Source organism: Mustela erminea, chromosome 2, assembly GCF_009829155.1.
Source record: "Mustela erminea isolate mMusErm1 chromosome 2, mMusErm1.Pri, whole genome shotgun sequence".
Lineage (NCBI taxonomy): Eukaryota > Metazoa > Chordata > Mammalia > Carnivora > Mustelidae > Mustela > Mustela erminea.
Genome location: NC_045615.1, coordinates 69,952,003 through 69,975,158, shown reverse-complemented (window position 1 = coordinate 69,975,158; position 23,156 = coordinate 69,952,003). Strand labels below are relative to the sequence as shown.

Here is a 23,156-nt window from a genome sequence, read left to right as displayed (position 1 = left end):
CGTTGGACCTCATCTGCCCTTTCAGTTCTCATTTATTGATTCTGGAAGCTATGGATTGGATAATGATAGACTTTGTAATGAAAGCACAAGCTACTATTTTTGCAGCTGCTGAAAATGAGAATTAGCTAGAAAGTGTAGAATTACAATTACAGGAGATGGTGCTGCATATTTTTGGGTGGTAGTAAGATCTGTTGTGTTATCTTAGCAGCTTCATCAAAGGGAATGGTTCAAAATGGGACAAGCAGAAGTACTTAACACAAAAATGCAAAATGACATTCTTTGAATTAAAATATCCATATAGTGGTAGGTGAGAAAAAAAAACTGCTTTAACTTCAGTCTTACTGAGATAACACTGCTGTGAGAAGTATTGAAATATGACTAAGCTTGTGTGAACCTGGAGACAAGGAGAAAAGACTTTAGGTCAGCTGGGGCTCAATAAATGTGGAGGCAGAATAATATTGTATACTCTTACTATACTCTATTACTATAGTTAGCCTAATTCTTTCTCTAATAGCAAATCCAAGGATATCACACTTCAGTTAATTTTGGTAGGATTTTGTTGGTTTGCTTGCTTGCTTTTTATTTTTGGTTTTTGCAAAACAAGGATTTAAAATGGTTTTGTATATAGAGGACATGCTCTTAAGCTTCTCTTGCATTCTTGATCCAAGGGAGCACTCACAAATCTACCAGTTGAATTATTCAGGAAAGTATAGTTATCAATAAACTTACCCAAGAATATACTGGATTCTATTTCTTTGCTAAATACAAATTATATACTTTTTATATAGCAACAGAATAAGTTATTAAAAATAAAATATCAAGCTAAACAACAACAATAGAAATGGGGGGCGGGGGGAGAGCCTACTCTCATCACTGCACAGTCTCTTAACCCTTCGCAGTATTTTTTTTTCTTTTTTTTTTTTTTACTTCTGGATATTCATACTAAAGGACAAAGCATTAATACTTTGACAATTACCTTGACCTGAAAGGTTTTGTTTTGTTTTGTTTTGTTTTGTTTTTGCTGATACTATGTAAAATTGATTGAAGTGGTTAATTGGACTCATTATAATATTGGGGTTTGGGGAAAGTTGAATTTCCTTCATATCAAAAAAACAAAACAAAAACAACTTTCCAAATACTTAAAAATTCTAAGTCTCATTGTCTCTTTTCCAAGTCTTACTATTTGCTTTTGAGAAAATAACTTTGTCACCTTAGTTCTGCAATGAAAGAGATACTCCTTGAGAAAGCTTAGTATATCTTTTATCATTCAGTATAAACTTGAATGCCAGGAGACTACAAGTTTTTTTTAAAATATAATTTATATATAGCACTATATAAGTTTAAGGTATACAGTGTAATGATTTGACTTACATATATTGTGAAATGATTACCATAATAAGTTTAGTTCAACATCTAAAATAGATAGCAAAAAAAAAAAGGTAAAGAAATGTTAAAAATGTTTTTCTTCTGATGAGAACACTTGGAATCAACTTCCTTAACAACTTTTACATATCCCATCCAACAGTGTTAACTGTAGTCATCATGTTGTTCATTACATCCCTAGGACTTATTTACCTTATAAGTGGAAGTTTGTACCTTTTGACCATTTACCTTCAACTCCCCTTCCCCTATCCTGGTATTGCCTCTGGTAACCAGAAATCTGATTTCTTTTTCTATGAGGTTGTTGTTTGTCTGGTTGGTAGATCCCATATATAAGTGAAAGCATACTGTATTTATCATTCTCTGCATGACTTATTTCACTTAACATAATGCCCACAAGGTGAATGCACATTATTGAGGAGACTACAGTTTTAATCCTCAAGCAGCTGATGTGAATCTTTAAACTAGTTTCTTAAAATCTTTTTCTTCCATGTCATCATCTCTTAACTGTAAGCACTATCACACCTATCTGATTCAGACACATCTTAATACTAAAATACTCAGGGTGCCTGGGTGGCTCAGTCCATTAAGCATCTGCCTTCGGCTTAGGTCATGATCTCAGGGTCCTGGGATGAGTCCCACATCTATCCGGCTCCTTGCTTAGCGGGGAGTCTGCTTCTCCCTCTCACTCTGTGCTCTCTCTCTCTCAAATAAATAAATAAAACCTTAAAAAATATATTAAAATACTCAATGGTCTTCACAATGTTGTGCTATTTCTAGCTTAAGTTAGCTGAGGATTGAACAGTTATTCAATTGCTTTTAATGTGGCTAGACTGAATTCTTTCATATAAGCAAATATTCTATATAACCATGTATAGTTTTTTAAACTCTAAAACTTTTACTTAAGCCATTTTTAATGAAAAACTAAATACATGTCCCTTAACTTCTTTTAAAAATAGTAAATATGTTATTTTTTAGATCTACAGTCATTTTAGGAATGACCTCACCATACTTTAAAACCCAATGATATCCTCACAAACTTTTTTAAAAATGTAATCCTATTTTCACTTATACTAAATGACCCCAATGCTAGAGTTTTCTGTTTTTAAATATTTGCTAATCATTTTATTGTCGGGTAATAACAACTTAACAGGACTAAGACTAATAGTATTTCTTCCACCAATTAACATTTTATGCTTGGAAACTTTGAAACCTTGTTCTGTTTTTATAGAACGAAGTACAAAGATGATGTGAATAATTTTTTTTTTAATTTTGAGGGCCTCTAGTGATTAAAGAGGTGAGTTGTTGACTTTCTGAACAGGTGGTTTCTGGATAAGTGAGCTTTACAACAATTCTTGAATAGAAATTTGGTAATTTCCAGGCTTTAATTTGAATAAAATATTTTAGATTAAACCAGTCAACTCTAAAATTTTCTATGGGCTTGATTTTAAAAGCCAAAATAATGGAAATTACTCTCCTAAATGTTAATATATCAAACTAGTAAAATAAAAACGAAATCACTAAGAAACAAGCTGTTAATTGCATAGGAAATGCCAGACAGCTGAGTTGATAGGCACCTTTTTCTCTAAAACTATCAAGAGCATGAAAATAATCCTAATTTGTAGATTTGCCTAAGATAATAACTATTCCTAAGAGTTCTTTTTGTTAATGGCAGCATGGAAAAAAATAGTAAAAACATGGGGCACTTCATTTTGTGAAACTGGTATAATAATTAATTACAACCTTGGCCCAGTAATTCAGTAGTCAGTCATCTTGCCAGAGTAAGTTCAAAGTCACTTAGGTGGTTCGTTTAAGTTTATGATTTCAAAATATTGAATTAGGCACTGTGGTCTGGAAAGGAACATAGATTAGTGAATTAAACAGATATCTCAGCCAAATAAAGCTCCAGCCCTGGCACAGCTTCTGACTTCACTGGATGACCTGAGCAAGTCACTTAACCTCCCTGTCCTTTAAGTCTCTGCCCAATACCTCTGAGAAATGTAGAAAGAAGTTAAATTAAGTAGAACTGTACCTGTTGGCAAAAAGTAGATGAGTGGGGCACCTGGGTGGCTCAGTCAGTTGAAGCATCTAACTCCTGGTTTCAGTTCAGGACATGATCTCAGGGTGAGGAGATGGAACCCTATCCAGGGCTCCTTGCTCAGCAGAATCTGCTTGAGATTCTCTGTCTGCCTACCCCCACCTCTGATCGCTCTCTCTCAAATAAAGAAATAAATCTTTTTTTTAAGTGAGCAGAATTGCTAATAAGCTAATATACCTCAAGAGGCTCTAATTTTAATTGTGCAACTTTTGATCATTGAATAAGTTATTAACCTTTAGGCACAGTTCTCTAAAAGATTTCAGTGTGTGATACTCTGCTAACATTTTAGTAGAGATCAATTTGCATCAATAAATTCAGTTCATTTCCTAGTCCAAGTCCATAGTAGGCCAGATAGCCTTCTGAATAAGGTTTATTATTAAGTAGTTTAATTTCAGAAAATTGGTTAATCCAAAATCTATAACTACTGAAAAGCTCAAGCTTGAATAACTAGAACCTTTCTCTGTACTCAATTCCCTTGAAAAGAAATTACAAGTTTAAACATTGACTAGATATGCCTAGTTTCTCTTCCTGGGCCTATACAGATTACTCTGGCATCTAAAATACCATGGCCTCTACTGATTCTGAGATATGCAAGATCCATGAGTGCCTTTTCATTTAGCACTCTCACATTCAGACTGCTATCAGACATCAGCATCATCACCTATATACTTGGCATTTATCTAATGTTTCAAAATGTACATGATATTTTATAGGCCTTACCTGTGCATTTATTCATATGTGCATGCATTTATAGACATTTACTCAGTGCTAGGCATTGAAGCTAGAAAACAGTCAAGTCCTGGTCAGAAATATGAACATCCTATGGTGTTGCTTTAGGATAACTGCAATATGACCAAAAAGCTGCAAATGGAGCCTAAGGAAAGGCTATAAGGAAGAGATAATTTTGGAGCAGAACATTGAAGATTTTCAGACAGAAGAGGGAGGGTTTCTGGAGAGGAAAGGCACAGCATTATCTAGAGCCAGGACCCCTGATTAAGAGTGAAGCCTTTGGTGAAGTTGTAGAATAGGTTCTGTGGGACTCCTGGGGGAAAAAAAGTATCAAGAGTCAAAGCTAGAAAAATAAAGTAGGGAGACCTTTCAAGAACAAAGCAGCTTGGGCTTGGCCTCTAGACGGTAGAGGAGAGGCACGGTTAGCTCTATTCTGTAGAGATGATTTTGCAACAGTGAGGGGTGGATGGTGGGAGGGTGTGGGATGTGACCTTGGAGCAGGAGAGGTTAGGAACAACTAAAAGCCTGAATCTGAGTAGTGGCCATTAGCCTAAAGAGGAAGAAATGGATCTGAGAAAGATTTGGATGGGTGAAGAAGACTGGTGATCAGCTACATGAAGAATTGAAAGAAAAGTAAGTGTCAAGGCTTTTGGTTTGGACAACTGAGTAGATAATGTCCTCATTATCCAAGATGAGTGATATAAGAGAAGCAGTAGATTATGCAAGGGAGATACTTGAGGTCCATCTTGGGCACCACTACTAGGTCTGAAATGCCAGAATAACCGGAGATGTTACAGTGCAGTTAGAAATACGAACTTGGAGCCTAGAAAGGTTTAAGGTTAGTAATAGAGATTTGGCAGTCTTCATTATGTGGTCAAAGGCAGAGAATAAGTAAGACTGCCAAGGACAAGCAAAAAGATGAACAGGCTGAGGATATACATTGGGAAACATCATCATAGCTGATAATGAAAAGTTATGACTTGTGGAGGACAGAATATGAGGACAAGACTGGTAAAATTGTGGTCTCATTAGCAAAAGTGAGGAAATTAGAGAAGGAAATTTGATGTTTAGTTTTAGACAAGTTGAAGATTTTTTTTTCATCATCAGTAGGCAACAAGACATGATGCTTTATATCTGAATTGTTTCCATTTATCAATTATATATATTTTTAAAGGCTATCTGACCCTCACTAAGAAATGTATATGTTGGAAAGGCCACTGGATTGGGAGTCAGAAAGTGCTTGAGTTTGTTCTGGATCACTATTCATTCAAATATTTATTAAACATGTACTGTGCTAGATATTGGGTTGCAGTGGTAAGGTATCTGCCCCCATGGAGTTTACAAATAGAGAAAATGTAATCAAATATACACAAATAAATACGTAAATACATGTGTACTAAATGATTTTAAATAGCAGTTGTAGGATATGTGTGAATTTAAAACATATTGATCGAGACCTCTCCTAAAATGAGGGACAGGGAAGGCTTTTTTTGAAGAAATAATAATTGAGATTTGATTAAAGTAGAAGCAGAGATAGGGGACAGTTTTCCAGAAAGAGAGGATAATACATATGAAGGGCTGACAAAAGAAGGAAGCATGGCCATTTTGAATTTCTGAGAGTAGGCTATATGGATTGATTGGAGAGGATAAAGTAAAAGAGCCTTTGAATGGGTCTGGTGAGATGGGCAGAGTCTAGATTATTGAAGATTTCATATGTCTCCAGATAATTTATTCTGGACAAGAAGTGGTGGGTGCTTCCACCAGAGTGGTAGTGAAGAAGGAATGAAGTAAACTAATATGTAAGACATTTTAAAAAAATAGTATCAGCAGAACTTAAAAAATTAGTGTGGGTGGGGTGAGGGAGTCAAAGACGAATCTCGGGGTTTTTTCTGGTTTGCACAACTGGATGATGATGTTGCCATTTTACCAAGAGGGAGATCCCTGGAAAAGCAAATAGATTTGTGGGGGAGTAGGAGTTCATAAGCTCAGTTTAGGGTATGTTGAGTTAAAGAAACATTTGAAATATCCAGGTGAAGATTCCAAAATAGGCATTGACACACAGATCTGAAGGAAAGGACTAGAAAAAAGGAAGCAACAAGGCAGGAGTCATTGGACCATAAATGTCGATATAAAACACTGGTGTGGACAGGATCATAGGGATAACAGTGTCTATGGAGAGGAGGGCCTCGACTCAAACCTTTAAAAGGAATTAAAACATATAAAGTCCAGGTAGAGAAAGATAACATAGCAGATGAGAGTGAGATCATGTGACCACATAATTAGTAAGAAAAGCAGGAAAAAAGTGAGTATTTCAGGAAGGAGGGAAGGAGTAATCAGCAAACACTGTGCCTTTGGGCAGTGCCTATAATCTGCTTGTTTACCTGTTAAACAGGTAATGTTTGCATATCTCAGATCATTGTTGATCAGATCTGATATTGTTGCTCTGATCAGATAAGATCTGCAATGTTTGAGAAATGTTGAAATCTGTCATTTTTATTATGTAATCATTCTACATTCCCAGGGCTTCTTGTTTGGTTGGTTGGTTTTTAACACTGGGACCATTCAAACTCTTATCTTACTCTTCCAGGCCTCTTTAGAACAATGAAAGAGCCAAAAAGATAGGAATTTGAACATGAAAATATTCCTAGTTCTTTTGCATAGTTGCATGGAAGCAATTATATTCAGGATCTGGAGCCGTCTCTCCCGCTTACTTTTCTCTCCTGCAGTTCCCCTAGACACCTGAAGTCCCCAGAAACTATTTTGGGACTTGTGGGTCAAGGCTTGAATGCCTCCATTCTGTAAATAAGACCACTGGGTAATCAGTTCTCTGCGATTTAAGTGCTGGCTAAGGATGGAAAAACTTTTGGTATTCAGAGGATGCTGTATTGGTACACTCTTCCTTCATCTTAAGGGTTAATTAGTGACACATCACAAGCTGTCCCCACTTTGACTTCTGGAGTGGTCATTACTTAATCTTTTCAAAGACGGAAGGCCAGATGATAGGGGCCTCTTCCTGCAGATCTTAGACATCCAGTCACCTAGGACAGTGATTGTCCTTTACCCTCACTGCTGAAAAGTAGAGCTAACTAGCACCAAAACCTCACTCTTCCTGTAGGTCACTGTGGCAATAGTCTCAACCACAATAGACTACTGTGTACAAATGATTCATTTCCAGACTTCTGCTTTCCTTTAAAGAGTCAGATGTCATGTGCTGCCTGTGACTCATTCAAGCTCTTTTGCCCCAGGGAAATAAGCACTCTCAAGATTCCCGAGTTCCAGGCTCCTCCGAAGCCAAGATAGTCATGTTGTTTTTATGATGGTGCAGCACAGCAGCATTCTCACTAATTCCCACATGCTCTCCTGCCACTTAAAGGACCATTGTTTCTGAGCCTAAGAACTAAGAGAAAAGGGAATTTGTGTTGCTTTGATTATGAAGGCCAAAATTAAGCCAGTTGTAGCATGTAAACTATTAAAGAGCTAATAAGTATTTCCACAGTGATTCAGAGGGTGAGAGATGGCCATACATATACTTGATATTTCAATTCCATATTTTGCTTATCAGGGAATGCAGAGACTTTTGGAAATTTCCGAAAGTGACCTTGAACTTTTCAAACTCAATAAATTGTGTTTGCCTAATGAAGCTCTACAAAGGGCACTGATCTTATGTTTGTTTTCCCCCTCCTTGTTTTTAAAAATTGACATGGTTTTCTAACCTGTGGTTTTTTATTTAGCGAACTGAGAAATTTAGTAGTTTTAAATAAGGATTTAATATTGAGGAGGAAGTTTTGGTAGTCACATTTTCTTAATCTCATTTCCTGAGCACCATCTCACCAACATCCTTTATATTCCAGAATGGGGTCAGCTGTCACATGCATTTTTGCCAAATGTTCATACTGTTGAGGTCAGAGACAGATGAATCACTTATTGCCGAACTAAATTAAGCTAAAATGTGCCATTGGCAGCATCTCTCTTACAGAATTATTCCCTGCTACTAATTGTGTCAGTATATTTTGGATGCTTGGATATATTATATTCATAAATCAAATAAACAAAGGCAAAAAATGTTTTAAATGTGTGTAGGAGCTATAAAACCTTATGTTCTTTTTTCCCCTAATAAAAAATAAAATCCTAATATAAATGAAAACTAATTATGTAACTAAATGTCAAATCTAGTCTATATAGTGATTTTTAGATACTATCAACCTTGACATTATTGGCAACCATTTTATGGACAAATCATATTTTATAGTTTGGTTTCATATAGTATAAATGAAGTCAAGTTCAGTTTACTGGATATTTATTTTAAATAAGGAGTATCATAACCTAGATAATGTGAACATTTAATTTTGTGGTTAAAACCTGTTTAATGAAGATCTGTTTCATTGAAAATACATACTGAGGGCGCCTGGGTGGCTCAGTGGGATAAAGCCTCTGCCTTCGGCTCAGGTCATGATCTCAGGGTCCTGGGATCGAGCCCCACATCAGGCTCTCTGCTCAGCGGGGAGCCTGCTTCCTCCCTCTCTCTCTCTGCCTGCCTTTCTGCCTACTTGTGATCTCTGTCTGTCAAATAAATAAATAAATTCTTTAAAAAAAAAAAAAGAAAAAAGAAAATACATACTGGTTGCCTTTAATCAATAACAAACTAAAACCTACCTTTTTCTATGATGAATAGCAACTTCACTAAGATAGAATGGATATAACTTTGTGTGACTCTCCCAGTTTATTTCCGGTGATTTAAGGAAATTTTACATTGTTCTTAAAGCAAAACTCAGGGAAATTTAATTTTTAAAAATTTCGTGAATTTCATTAGTAACAGAATAGTATTCTGAAGTCAAAAGATTATCATTAATAGCAGTTGATCAAATTCACAAACTTACTGAGCATCTCTTTTATAAAAGACATTGGAATAGGAGCGCATGGGTAGCTCAGTGGGTTAAAGCCTCTGCCTTCGGCTTAGGTCATGATCCCGGGGTCCTGGGATGGAGCCCCACATCCCTGCTTAGCAGGGAGCCTGCTTCCCCCACCTCCCCCCCGCCTCTCTGCCTGCCTCTCTGCCTACATGTGATCTCTGTCTGTCAAATAAATAAAATCTTAAAAAAAAAAAAAAGACATTGGAATAAAACTTAAAGAATAACAAAAAATAATAATAATAATAATAACACCCCCCACCAAACCCCCCACACATACACACAGGGAGCTTTTAATTTAACAGAAAGGTAGTTACACCGTGAACAAAGTTTAATAAGAATTTAAAACCAGTAATTTAACTAAAGGTGTCATGGTATATAGCATATGCTTAATTACCCAATGAGTGATACACTATAGGCATTCAAAAAAGGCATAGGACACTTGCAGATGTAATCAAAGAGGAATTTACAGGAATAGGTGGGATTTGAGCCAAGCCAACTATTAATAATTTTACCAATTGTGGGCTAGAAATAGAAACAAACATGTTTGGTGTTGGAGTGACAGCTCTGCAGGGCAGCTTCTATCTAATTATCTGCCTACATCCACATAGTGATTCATATGTTTGTTTTCCAGTTCACAATTTACTGAAGGCCATTTGTCTAAATATGATGGCAGTTACAGTGTTGGCACCCCCATTTTTAGAGTTGATTGGGCTGAAGTGTAAAAAATATACAAAGTGTCTCATTGTAAAAGATCATCTATGCTCTGAAGATAGACATTTGTTAATATTCAAGAGAAAAAACATTTACAAACTCAAGTTGATAAAGGTAACGAGAGCTTATTAAAAAAAAATAGTCTTGAACTTCAGTTGCCTGAGGGTCCTGTTAAAAATATAGATTCTGAATCTGTAGGTCTGGAGTAGAACCTGAGAATCTGTGTGTCCATCAGTTTCTCCGAAGAAGTAGATGATGCTGGTCTCTGCACAGAGAGAATAACACCACGGTCCAGGGAGGGCTAGGTCTTCAACAGTAAAACCCCGCTGAAGGAAAGTAGCAATATTGTTAGAGTTTTCTGAGAATAAAGGACAAAAGCCACATAAAATGCTCTATCTTTGCCTTTAGCACGAAAGCAAGAAATTATCAAAGTCACTGAACAACTGATTGAAGCCATCAACAATGGAGACTTTGAAGCTTACACGTGAGTAGAGGCACACTTACTTTGCTTTCGTGCATATGACAAAATATTTTCTATTTGAATGCACTCTCCAGTGTACCAGAATTCATGTATGTTTAACCCCAGGTTGATGTTAGCAGTAGTTTTATTTCAGGGTATAAATTAAGTGTCCCCAGAGGAGAAATAAATGTAGGATCTAGAGAGGAAAGACAAGACTTCTCATAGCAGGACTGGGGCTTTCCCTGGCAATTTACAGACTTGTAATCACCAGCACCTCTGTGTGGGGAAGGCATGCCATTTGCTCCATGAGAGCAAAACTATGAGAGAGAAAAGCACAAAAAAAAAGGCATTTTGTTTTAAGAAATGTTTTGCCTCAAAAAAAAAAAGAAATGTTTTGCCTCACACTCTGTTGAGGTTCTGGGACAGAAAGAGATCAGGAGGCATAGTAAGGCAGCCTTCTTCCTCCTCAGCCAGTACACCTCAACTCTATCTCCATCTCTTTTATGAGTTTGTTTCTTAGGTAACAATTTATTTGAAGGAAGGTCCAAATGCTTAGTTTATGAACTACTGGATCATAGAGTGTGTAAAGGAAATTACTCCAATCAAATAAAAATAAAGCATTCAAATAAATAGGGCATGAAGGCTTATTTCACAAAGTGTGTGGGTCAATAAGCTAGCTATTTGGGTGAGGACAAAAATCAGTCTAAGCCTTCCCCTTATTCCATACAAGAGAGCTCCTCTTGAGTGAAAGAGTTAAATGCCAAAAAGAGATTGAATTTGATCTCTGATTGGAAAAATTTTTCTAAGTTTAAAAGCAAAGGAAATAATCACAAATGAGAAGATAAAATGATTAGGCAACCCAAATAGATAAAACTTGTATACTTAAAAAAAAAAAACCAAAATAATAATTTTAAAAAGCCAAAATTTGCAAATTTCAAGGCAAGAGCATTTTCTGCCCATCAGTTCAGCAGGGATAAGAACTGCTTACAACCAACGGGGTGCAGATCCTGCAGGACTATGGTGACTTTCCTGGATGGGGTATAAATAGAAACAAACCTTTAGGTTAGTTGTGGTGGCAGGAGTTGGGGGACATGTAGATCTTAAATACCAGAAAGCTTTTATGAAGTTTCAAATTGTTTTAGCCCTCTAATTTTACTTATAACAAAAATGTAACATGGTGTGGATTTTTCATGTAAAGCATGGATAAAAATTATAAACAAACATTTTTGAAGCAGCATTCATAATAGTGAAAAATTGGAAACATCTGTCCAACATTAAGGTAACCAGTAAGTAATATGTTGTGCATTTGGTACGGTAGATGTTTTTGCAGTTTCTGGCACTCTGGCAAAATGCTTATGATATAGTTATGATGTCTATAATTATTCCAGCTACAATTTTTAAAAAGCATTAAAAATGGAATGAGATATGCCCAATTGGTTTTAAAAAGGATAAAAGAACATTGCCTTGGGAAATGCAATTATGTCTGAAGGTTTTTTTTTTCTTTTTTTCCCCAATTTTATGTAAGGTATTTCTTTTATCATCAGTTACAAAGAGTCAAATATAAAATAATGGAAAAGAGTAATTGAGGGTAAGAATTAAATCCAAGATTGCTACTTATAAATTATATATGTGCATATAGATGCAAGCACATGCATATACATATGTATTTGTATCAACTATTTAACATGATTTAAAATAAATACCTGAAATGAAATAGTACAATATGAAGTTTGAAAGAAAACTATGTCAGAGACCAGAGTTCCCTTTTAAACAGTTGAGAAGTCCGTGCCATAGAACATGCTCTTTTATGCTTTTTGCTGATAACTTTGTTAGACCAATAGGATTCTCTAAACATGAAAATACTCTTTAAAAATATATGTATTTTTTGGTACTAGTATTCTCCTGTGGAATAGTAAAAAGTGTGTTTTGGTGGGGGTGGTAGCCAGGCAAAACTGGGATATTTCCTATCTTCTCTGACAGTTAAATATAAGGTGTTTTAAATAATGCAATCCCTTGGAATCGCATCAGTTTACCTAGGGAGGCCTGTAATCTGGCCTGAGGTTGCTGATAATCCAACAGGACCTTCCACTTGGGAGCTTTCTGGATGATAGACTACATTGGTGAAGTCCTTAGAATACCTGTTCAGAGCATGTGTGCCACACACATACATCAAGGGGAAGCTTTGTGAATCCTTTATTAATCCAAAGCCTATGACAGGAGATAAATGCATACATACATAGGAGAGAGAAAGAATAGATTAATAGGTTTTCAGATCTGTTGACTCTCTTGATGGTTAGGTAAAGAGATCAATCATGGCACAGTGATTCTCAGATGATTTTAGTGCCAATATATGGTAGTAAAAAATTTCGATTCACCGATGTTGACAACCAAAAGTCAAATTTATAGAGGAAGTAGTATCCCCTGGCAGAATAAATTCCATTACCATAGAAACAGTGCTCTTCCCATTTGCCTCTTAGAGATTATATATATTTGACTTTGAGCTTGGTAGTACCTGCCCACCAGCAAGTCTAAGGCAAAATATAAAATGCCTCCCCACTACACCTGCTACCCCTGCCTTTAAGGCTTTTTTTTTTTTTTAAACACAAAGGATAATCACTGGTTTGATGTTTGATTTTTAAAGTATTTTCTACTTTTATTTTATTTATTTTTTTTTAATTTTCTACTTTTAAAGTTTTCCTTAATATCAGTTCCACATTCTATGAACAATATTGCAAAGAACCATAGTGAGCTGGCCTTTTGAAACTTTATTTCTGTTGAACAGTTAAATTGTTTTACCTCCACAAAGGGGAATGTTTTAGATGTAGCCTCAAAATAGTCCCAAATCCTTTTATCTACTTTGTAAACTTCCACTAATTTGTCAAATCCAGATCTTCTGTCACTTCCTCTGAGAAGCCTACCTTGATCACCACAAGCCCAAGGAATTGTTTCCCCCTTTGTTTCCATGGACTTACATACATACCCAGGGCTCACCAGATCAAACGACTAACCATTATTCCCCAAACATACTCTATGTTCTCACACTACTATGCTACTATCACTGCTACCCTCCTCCTTCCTACCACCTTCCACACACTCGGACAATTCCTACATATTCCTGAAAGCCCAGCTCACATGTTTTTTCTCTTAAATCTTGTCTGTCCCATATGTAAGTAATCTGGTTTTTAAGCACTTTGTATTTATTCCTATTTCAGTCTTTATTGTTGCATTGTAATTGTTTCAAAAAATATCTGCTACATAGTGGGTGTTTAACAATTCTTGGTTGAATCCAAAGAAAGTTTAAAAATGTTGCATCTCTTTATTGAATTACATTTCTAGGATTAAAAAGAAAACTAATTTTTACATTTTATTAGTTTTATTTTAAAAGTTCAATAAACTTTGAATACAGCTTTTCCAGGAAGTAAAGGATGTGACACATGCCTTCAAATCAATAATATAGATACTTGACAGGAATGTAGAAGGTATCAGAAATTGTTCCAAATTATTTAATGTCAGAGACAAAGTTGGTTTTATATGACTTGGAGAGTGTATTGGACTTAGTATTTAAAAACTAAGGGAAAAACTGGAGAAAGAATAGAAAATTCACCTTGGAAATATGAAAAAGCAGAAATTTTTTTAAAAGAGAGATTCCTAAAGTAGTATAGATTATCATGGGCTATAACTTGCTATATTATCTTTCCCCATCAGAGTTCTCTGCAAAATGCTTTTTTAGCACTTGCTCCTCAACCCACCAGGCCTGTGAAAGAAATTTTATATTGTTAGTGTTTTTTTAAAGAGACTCCCTTCACTGTTTGATAAGTAAGAGTGGATATGTGGGAAACAAAATGTATTAACTCATGTATTGGTTATTTTAATTATATTTTTGGTTTTTATTGTTGTTGTTTATTTGTCCCTACAGGAAAATATGTGACCCCGGCCTTACTGCTTTTGAACCTGAAGCTTTGGGTAATTTAGTGGAAGGGATGGACTTCCACCGATTCTACTTTGAAAATGGTACATTTATTCTAAATTTAATAACATGCCTTTTCCAACTTCTCTTTGAATTTCTCCCAGATTTGCAGTTTTCTTTGCTGTATTCTACAATGAGAATTTTCACCTTGGTCCAGCATTTTATATCATAAAATTTTTTGTATTTGAAATTTTTTAAAAATGACAAGCTTAAAAGCTTTGGTGTTTTGAAAACTGTCTGATTTATAAAAGGTAATGTTGATTGAATATACCCCATATAAGTCCCAGTAAATGTATAAGCTGTAAAATGAATCACCAAAAAAGTAAGTTTTCTTAGAACATTGTGTGTATATGAAAAAATAAAAGACACCACAGCATGTCAGAATATTTGACATAAAGGAATACTTTCAAGCATATTTAGTGCTCATTTTCAAAGTAAAATATACATGAAAATGAGTGATCAGGTAAATATTTCAGTTTCCATTAAAAGAATTTTAGTGGTCTCAAGCAAAGAGCCACACAAAAGAAACTCCTGCAGAAATCCTTGAGGTCATCAAAAAAGAAGTAACCTAGAAATTCCTTTTATCCTCTTTTCCTTATGCCTAAAGACTAGGTATTGTGTTTTGTTTGCATGATGGAAAGAATAAATTCACCTCCTTTCAGTGATATCTTGGTAAATGAAGTGTATTAATGATTACGATAATCAAGCTCAGTTCTAGTAATTATAAGCATTAGCATGAATGTCTGCCTTGGCATGGGTTGGTTTTTTTTTTTTTTTTTTATATTCGCTGGGCATTTGCGAGACAAAGAATTACATGGTAAATTGTCCTTACAAAGCTTCAGTAAATTTTCTCATCCTCATAATGTTTCTTTCAGTTGGTTCTCCATTGACACCATCTCATCTCTAGTAAAAGAATAATTAACCCATTAAATATTTAACTTACTTCAACACAAACTATGTATCATTACTTACCATAAATACATATTCTTCGTAGTGAGGTATTCTTCTGTATATGATTGTGGCACTGAGTAGTTTACTCAGATCTCTTCTGAGAATAGGAAGCAGGTTTGGACAGCAGGTAACAACAGTACAGGCTGTGGTAGTGATCTAAAAGAGTGACATCAATCATCATTTGCACTAAATCTTCACATCTCTTGATCACTGAATAATTAGAATGTGTAGCTATTGTCAAAACACCAAAGGCTAGAACCTGCAGAGGGGGGTGCCTAATCAAAGATTGAACTAAAGAATCAGAACCAGGCTAGATGACCAATAACCAAATATTGGCTTTTCGGTGGATGACCACTACTGGACTATTATGGAATGGACTTTATGAAGTAAAGGAGTCACAGGATGAAATAGGAAAACAAGTCCATGCTATGGCCAGTTTTTTCTTGTTTTGTTTTGGAAACCATTATCTGCATATTTGATATTTGTTATATTTCCCTTGTTCCATGTACTTCACCAACTAACAAAAACGAACAAGACCATAGGATATCCTGTCACCTGCTCCCTGCATCTGGGCCAGGCCTTCTCCCTCTGTTTTTGTATCATGGCTTCTGTTTCTAACCACTTCCCATTGTAAATAAATACATCTCCCACCAAAGTTTCCAAAGCGACATTTAAATTCTCTATAAAGGGAAACACAGAAAATAATGACTATCTACTTTTGCTTTTTCTCTTTTCCTTTATACTTTGCCAGGGACTCAATTAGTGCAAACAATTCACAGTTGAATGAATGAATGAATGAATGAATGAATGAATGAATGAATGAATAGCGTTGTGTACATTAGCCCCAGGTGAAGTTACTGGTTTTGATTTACTTTATGCAGAAACTAAGTTCTGTTTTTCATGTTATTCTCTTTCAGCTTTGTCCAAAAGCAATAAACCAATCCACACAATTATCCTGAACCCCCATGTACACCTGGTAGGTGATGATGCTGCCTGCATAGCATACATTAGGCTCACACAGTACATGGACGGCAGCGGAATGCCAAAGACAATGCAGTCGGAAGAGACTCGTGTGTGGCATCGCCGGGATGGAAAGTGGCAGAATGTTCATTTTCATCGCTCTGGGTCGCCAACAGTACCCATCAAGTAAATATTTCCAGGCTGTCAGCTTCTTTGTTAATATACCCATGGTCAGCGTTTTTTTACTTACTCCATTGTTAATAACATGATATATGTTATTTAATGCTAGCGGTCAGTTACATAGGTGGGAATGCTCAGGGAAAAACAGATTGTAACTGTAGATAGATCAGACCAGCTGTTTTTGTGCTGAAACACACACAGTAGAAACTGGAGGATACCCTAGCAAGCGGGTTTCTTTTTGTTAAATCATGTAATTAGGCAAACTGTGACTTCATCGTCACAATTGGCAGAGGAAGGTGAAGAGTTTCTAAAGTGGCCAATATAGTGTCAGGAACTTTATAGATTATCTACTGGGCTCAGTTACGGATATTAGAAGAAATTTATAAACATAACATTTAAAATACAAGTAGCAGGTACCTCAGGGTCTTCCTCCCTATGCCACTCTACCTTGGACGTTATGTCTGCTCTTTCAGTCAGTAATTGGATGAATACTTATTGTACATCTCCTAGGTGCTTAACTTGTACCAGATAAAACACAAGGTAAAAGTTATATTCTAGTTTAGAAAAAAACTTAAATTCTACTTTAGAAAGCAAGTTATCACTGATACCAAAGAAAAATTATGAGGTTCATAATTTCAGAGTAGAATGGAATGAATGACCAATGTAGCAAATTGTTAATAACAGGTTGGAAGTATACCTTGTGTAGAAGATATCACTTAAGACCTTGTCCAACATTCCAAGTGGCATTTGGAGACCTGGAACAAATAAATGGTAGAGAATCAAGGAATATCAGAAAGATATGACAATGTCAGGATGTTAGTTTCATATGGTAGAGGAGTATAGGTAAAGAAGGCTGGATCCAACTGGAGGAAAGGGGAATAGTAAAGGGAAATAAAGTTGCATAAGTGAAGAGATGAGATGAAAACAAGAAGGGGAATTTAGACTCAGGTTCAGCGCACTACTGATCTCATTCCAAATTCTCTCACCAGAATCACCTGTAATATTTGGGGGGTTGGCGGGGAGTGGGATGGGAGAGTCAAATTGATACAAACAGCCATTCAACTCCAAAGAATCTATCAAAATTTCTTAGTTTAATAACATACCACAGTGGTTTTCAAAGGCCTTCTCTATAGCCTTAATAATTAGATTTCACTGTTGGATTTGTAAAAAGTAGATGAAGGGAAAAAAGATAGCTATTATTTTTAGAATGAATTCCAGCATATTAAGAGAATGACAAAAGGAATATAATAATGTTTGTGTGTTTTTTACCCCAAAGAGGTACAGCACTAATTGCCAGTTAATATGGAAGGGATTACGTTCATACAGTACAATAGGATAGGTTTTTCTGCAATTCCCTGGAGTGTGTATGGGATAGAGCCTATTTAAGAAAACTTCATTTTATGCCAGGTGGCTTAAATGGGGCTTCTCTTAATAGGCCATCCTGTATTCCAAATGGGAAAGAAAACTTCTCAGGAAGCACCTCTTTGTGGCAAAACATCTAAGGCCTGAAAACCATTCACATATGGGTCTTGTAAGTAACATCCTGCTCCATGATACATTGTGGATGGAGCTAATGACTAAAAAGCTGCATGGCTGTTTTTTCTTGCCTTTAAGGATTTTTTCTTTTGCATTTTATTTGATGGAAAATATAAAAGGTCTTTGAAAACTTAAAGGATTTTTGCATGAGCTCTTGAGTCTAATGTTCGGCCTCGTTTTATAGCATAACGCTTGTTTTAAAGTTATTAAGTGCTGAGAAGAGCCTCCCTTCAGCATATGGATCTTGGCATTTTCGGATATCCTGGAGTTCCTCATCGGAAGTCCAGTCTGGTCAATTCAGACAACTCTCAATTATCCAGACCTAATAAAAGTCAATCTCTAGGATTTTTTTTGGTCTCTGTCTTTCTAGAGGTAGTCACTTGTGTTACGCACTGGGCTAAGGTTAATATATAAATTAATTTGCTTTGCCTGACTGACTATAATGGTATTTGACTGTGAAGACAGGCCACAAGAGGAAGTCAAGCCAAAATTTAAAACTTACATAGTGGGTAATTCCAGAGGATAATTGAAAGTTGACTGTAGTTAAATTCATGCCTGTGTTGTTTTTTAAGATTTGTTTCTTAACTTGGATTAGGATTCAGATATGTGTGCTAATATTGTGAATATCTCCTCTACTTAAAGCACTGAACTTTGTCAGAGCTTTTAAGAAATAGTGCTCCCTGCTGTTGGATTAAAAAACAGAAAGAGACCTCCAATTAAATAATAATATGTTTTCCCTACTTTGAGGCTGAATTCCTCATTAAATGGACTTCCAGGTTTAACTTCCCAAGGAGTCTATGAAAAATGACAAAAGCTAAGAATGCACTTAAACTTCTCACTCTTTCAACAAAATGATATGTTTAGTAAACAAGAGTGCTTACAATGCATATTTAAGTTCAATAATGTGATTGAAGCCTGGGTTCCTGTTTCTATTTTCAGCTTACCTCTGTGTGGACAAGTTGATAGATAACTAATATTGTTTCCTATTTTCATTTTGTCTCTGTTTAACATTGTGTATTTCATCTTTTAATGATCACAAGCAAAGATCTTTTATACAGTTGTATTTTTGATCTATTAATTTAGCTGAGTTACAAAACTGTAGCCTGGTCACATCTTTGGCAAAACATTGGACAATATTTTGTAAAACAATATAACTTATTTCTCACTCCCCCTCCCCTTTCTTTCAGCTAAATATCAACAGTGCCACTTCTGCATTCTCTGTTCTCAAGGCACCTGGATGGTAACCCTGGGCCGTCCTCTCCTCCTCTTCATGCATGTTTCTGAGTGCATGAAGTTGTGAAGGTCCTACGTGTAATGCATATGTGATGCACCATCTTGTCATATATTCCTTCCTATACATTGTTTACACTTGCACTATGGGGATGTTCCATGCAAACTTCAATTACTGTTGGCAAACAATAGAGGGAGGTCAGACAAAAAAAAAATTTCCACAATATTCCAAGTACAACCTACTCATCAAGTTTCTGTTTATGCCAAGATACAACAGACTTCAAAATTATTCTCTGAATGACAATTTGTAAGAGAAATGTAAATTTTTAAAACTCTTTGCTGTTAATCAGTTTTGGGCTTATTCAACAAAAAGCAAAAAAAAAAAAAAAATATATATATATATATACACACACACACACACATCTTCGGTTTTGTGGTGTGATCCTGGTTATTACTGCTGTCTAACAAAGTAGGTTAATATGTGGGTAAAATCACTCATGAATGTGGAAATGAGAATCAGTTGGTTTGCTACCATCTAAAGTCATGTTGTTTTTGGTCAAACTGTAAACTGGAAAAATTCACATAATTTATGAGTGATCGCTTTAAGATATATTTACACTTTTGGTGAATTCACTGAGTTTCATGTTCCTTTCTCAAATATGTGCACTCTTTTCTCCATTTGCTCTTACTCGTTGCTGTTTGCTTTTTCTCCATCCTCTTCTGTCTTTTCTCACACACTACAAGACAGAAAGGAAAGTGAAATTTGCATCGTGGAGGTAACAAAACTAGCACTTTTGATCATCTTCCGGACCCACAAAAATGTCAAGATTTTAAAGGCTTCTTATTCTGCTTCGGCTCTAGTTTGGACATAGGGATCCTAGGTCAGCGGTATTAGAATTGCTTAAATTTCAGGCAAAAACAGTGAGATTCCTAGTGTACTACCAGCTGGGGGGACTGGCAAGAATACCAGGTTGGAGTGCAGCAGGGTTTCCTCTACACACACTTAGTTCTGCGTGGTGGGAGGGGCCCCTCTAGCTGTCTAAAGTCAGAGAGGCCGGCGAGGGATTTCCATTCTCGTAAGTGTTTAGAACTCGATCTCTGTGGCTTGTGCTCTCTTAGCTTCTCTCTTGTGTCAGTAACATTATCTCCCTCTGAGGATTCAGATTTTCCAGTTTAAAAAGAAAAGGGAAATGCCCAGATTTTCTTTGTGCTTCTCATTTCTCCTTTGTTTATTCAACTCCTATAAGGCTGTTTTTCTTCCCTGAAATGCTTTATAGTGCATGATATCGTCATCAGCGTTATTTTAACAATAGTAATTCACAATCTTCAGAATCCTATTTTTAAAGCAGAAGCAAAAAACTAAACAACCCTCCCTCTTTCTCTCATTTCACCTTTCTGTGTTGACTAATCACCTTAGATATTGTTGCTAGTGGATGTATGGTAGATGGATTGAAGCTTTTCTGGTAATTACACAATTTAAAAATATATATTTAAAATAAATATATACAGTAAATGAAATGTATTGAGCCATGTTAACCTGCCAATGAGATCTGTGAAAAGTAATGGCCTCGTTTTTCCCTTTTTGATTTCTTTTACCTTTTTGTGAACCGGCTACACGTGGCATACATGTATTTTAAAAATAATAGGTATAGAGTGGTTTTTTTTTTTTTTTTTAACTTTTAGCATGTGGTGTTGAAGTATTACTGTAGATCAAGTATGTCTTCCGCACTAAGATGTGAGGAAATTGTGATTTGTTCTCTCCACCACAACTGAATTACACATTTATTATCTTCTATCATTTTGAAACACTGCAGTTTACCATGGGACACTGTATATATTTCTTGCCATAATGGTAAATGACTGATTGATATATTTAAGAGTTAATAAATTTGTGATTTCTGCTGACAATGTGTCCATCTTTTTTTCTTGAGAATAGGTACTATATGCATGCATGATGCTGGCTAGTGCCAACAGCAACGTGTCCTGCTACGGTCTCATTAGTTCATAGCAGTTTACCTTTGATGTAAAGATAAAGGCACTTTACTATATGCACAAAATAACAAACTCTGCTGGGAAGATTTTTCTGAGAACAAAATAGTTAAAAACAAGAGTCCTAAAATTTCTAAATATGTCCTCCAGTCCATCCTTCAGTGACTGCTAGGGTATAATCTAAATCTGACTGTAGAACACTTCAGTGTTATCTTCAGTATACAGGCAAGCACCTTGTCTCCTGCTGCTCCTCAACTTGAACTTGAATGTACAGAAGTACAACATCTTTCAATTTACTGCAAGCATCATGCATCTATTTACGCTTTTATTCTTTCCCTTGCTACTTCTTCAACCTAATTCTTACTCATTCCTAAAAATCCAATTTAGAAAATCATCCATTTGATTAAACTTTCCTAGACCCTGCTCTAAGCTTGCTCATCCTCTCTATATAGTGTAATTTGGGTCTAATTCTCCTGCCAACCATGCGGTTTTGAAAATACATCTCTGTGTCTCCTCTACTGGATGGAGTATAATGGCTCTAGAGGTAAGAACTGTGGGTTCATCTTTATATCTCTAAACTCCAAGAGGGCCAGGAAGAGAGAAACTGTTAATAGTTTTGGACTGTTGGCCAAACCATGAATGGGAATGTCAGGATACAATCGGACACTTCTGAGTTTAATGTGCAGCTCTGTTGATGTTGTCTTTGACACTCTGAGCATGGTGCCTCTTCTCTCTGAACTTTAGTTTCTGTATTTGAAAAATGAGAACAAACATACCAATTTTCTAGGGGTATTATGAGGAGTAGAGATTATGGGTACAAAGTACCTAGACTAATATTTGGTAGATAATATTAAATGGTAGCTACTGTAACTGACATAATCACTGATACTAATACTCCCATTGTTCCTTGCTCAGGGGAGTGGAACACTCTTGTTTTATGGTCTGCTTTCTTTAGGTAGGTTTATATTGCTGATATTCATTTCAAATATCTCAGTGGGAAGAGGAGAAATACTGAATAAGGTAGTCATCTAGCCGAAAGCAGAGAAATGGCATGAAGTAAATCAATACATTCTAGGAAAACTCTCAAGGAATCCTACTCTTAAGTAACTGAAATTCTGAATCCTTGTATAAGTAATCATATATAATGTAAGGGTAAACATAAATGGCCCAACACTTGAGTGATTTCATTAAATAAAATTCTTGATATCTACAGTTCAACTGTTTTTATGGTATCTTTTGTCTGGTTTTAAGAAGTGGGAATATATAAAAAGATTATAATGAACATCAGCATATTAGACCAGGTATCCAGATCTGAACAATAAGCCATGATAAGCCACCTTGACTGAAGCAGCCATGGTATTCCTACGTTTCTAACTAACAAAACCAATTCTTGAAAAGAGGCTAAAATGTTCTCCACTAGATTCTAGTAAGAAAAATGGATGAAATTAAGTATTACTATTACCCCAAAAGGATTTATATTTTTAAAGGCACTTACTGCTTTACAACACAAGACAAAAATTTTCTGGTTTGCCCATAAAAATGTTCTTAGCTTTTTGAAAAAATACTGCCAACCTTTGAGAATTTGAGATTCCATGCAAAAGTTATGATTTCTGGGTTAATTTGAAAAAATTGCAGGATTTTGCCCCACTGGTCCTGTGCTCATCAGTGGTAACAGAAAAGCCAACGCCCCTTTTTAAAGATTTTTATTTATTTATTTCTTTATTTGATAGACAGAGATCACAAGTAGGCAGAAGGCAGGCAGAGAGAGAGGAGGGAAGCAGGCTCCCCGCTGAGCAGAGAGCCCGATGTGGGGCTCGATCCCAGGACCCTGAGATCACGACCTGAGCTGAAGGCAGAGGCTTAAACCACTGAGCCACCCAGGCCCCCAATGCTCCTTTTTAGAGGTGACTGAGTGCTCTGCCTGTCCCCACCTCCAGATGCACTACTCCTCTGAGTTTGCCACCAGCTTCTGCGGGTGCCGAAGGTTAACCCCTTTCTGCACATCACAGAGCACTTCTATGGGCACCTCAGGCTTCAGCAGAGGCACAGGCATTT

The 23,156-nt window shown here is 36.1% G+C and overlaps 1 protein-coding gene and 1 long non-coding RNA gene across 19 annotated transcripts in view; one reads left to right on the top strand and one right to left on the bottom strand.

Annotated features, from left to right (window-relative positions):
- Positions 1-22,316, top strand: part of CAMK2D (calcium/calmodulin dependent protein kinase II delta) — a 342,624-nt gene extending 320,308 nt beyond the window's left edge. For 12 of the 18 annotated variants that reach the window (XM_032333246.1, XM_032333240.1, XM_032333242.1 and 9 more), the window contains 5 exons: positions 10,237-10,312; positions 14,205-14,299; positions 16,124-16,352; positions 17,782-17,877; positions 19,070-22,316. In XM_032333246.1, coding sequence (XP_032189137.1) covers positions 10,237-10,312; positions 14,205-14,299; positions 16,124-16,352; positions 17,782-17,848 — 467 coding nt within the window. In that variant the 3' untranslated portion in view covers positions 17,849-17,877; positions 19,070-22,316. Of the gene's footprint in view, positions 1-10,236; positions 10,313-14,204; positions 14,300-16,123; positions 16,397-17,781; positions 17,878-19,069 lie in introns of those variants that run through there. The other 6 variants (XM_032333255.1, XM_032333254.1, XM_032333252.1 and 3 more) reach the window with 3 other exon arrangements.
- Positions 9,332-15,358, bottom strand: LOC116584621. The gene is made up of 3 exons (XR_004283257.1): positions 15,228-15,358; positions 11,277-11,317; positions 9,332-10,154 (listed from the first exon to the last, which is right to left on the bottom strand). It is a non-coding gene; the product is annotated as an uncharacterized LOC116584621 (long non-coding RNA).
- Positions 22,317-23,156: the final 840 nt, after the last annotated feature.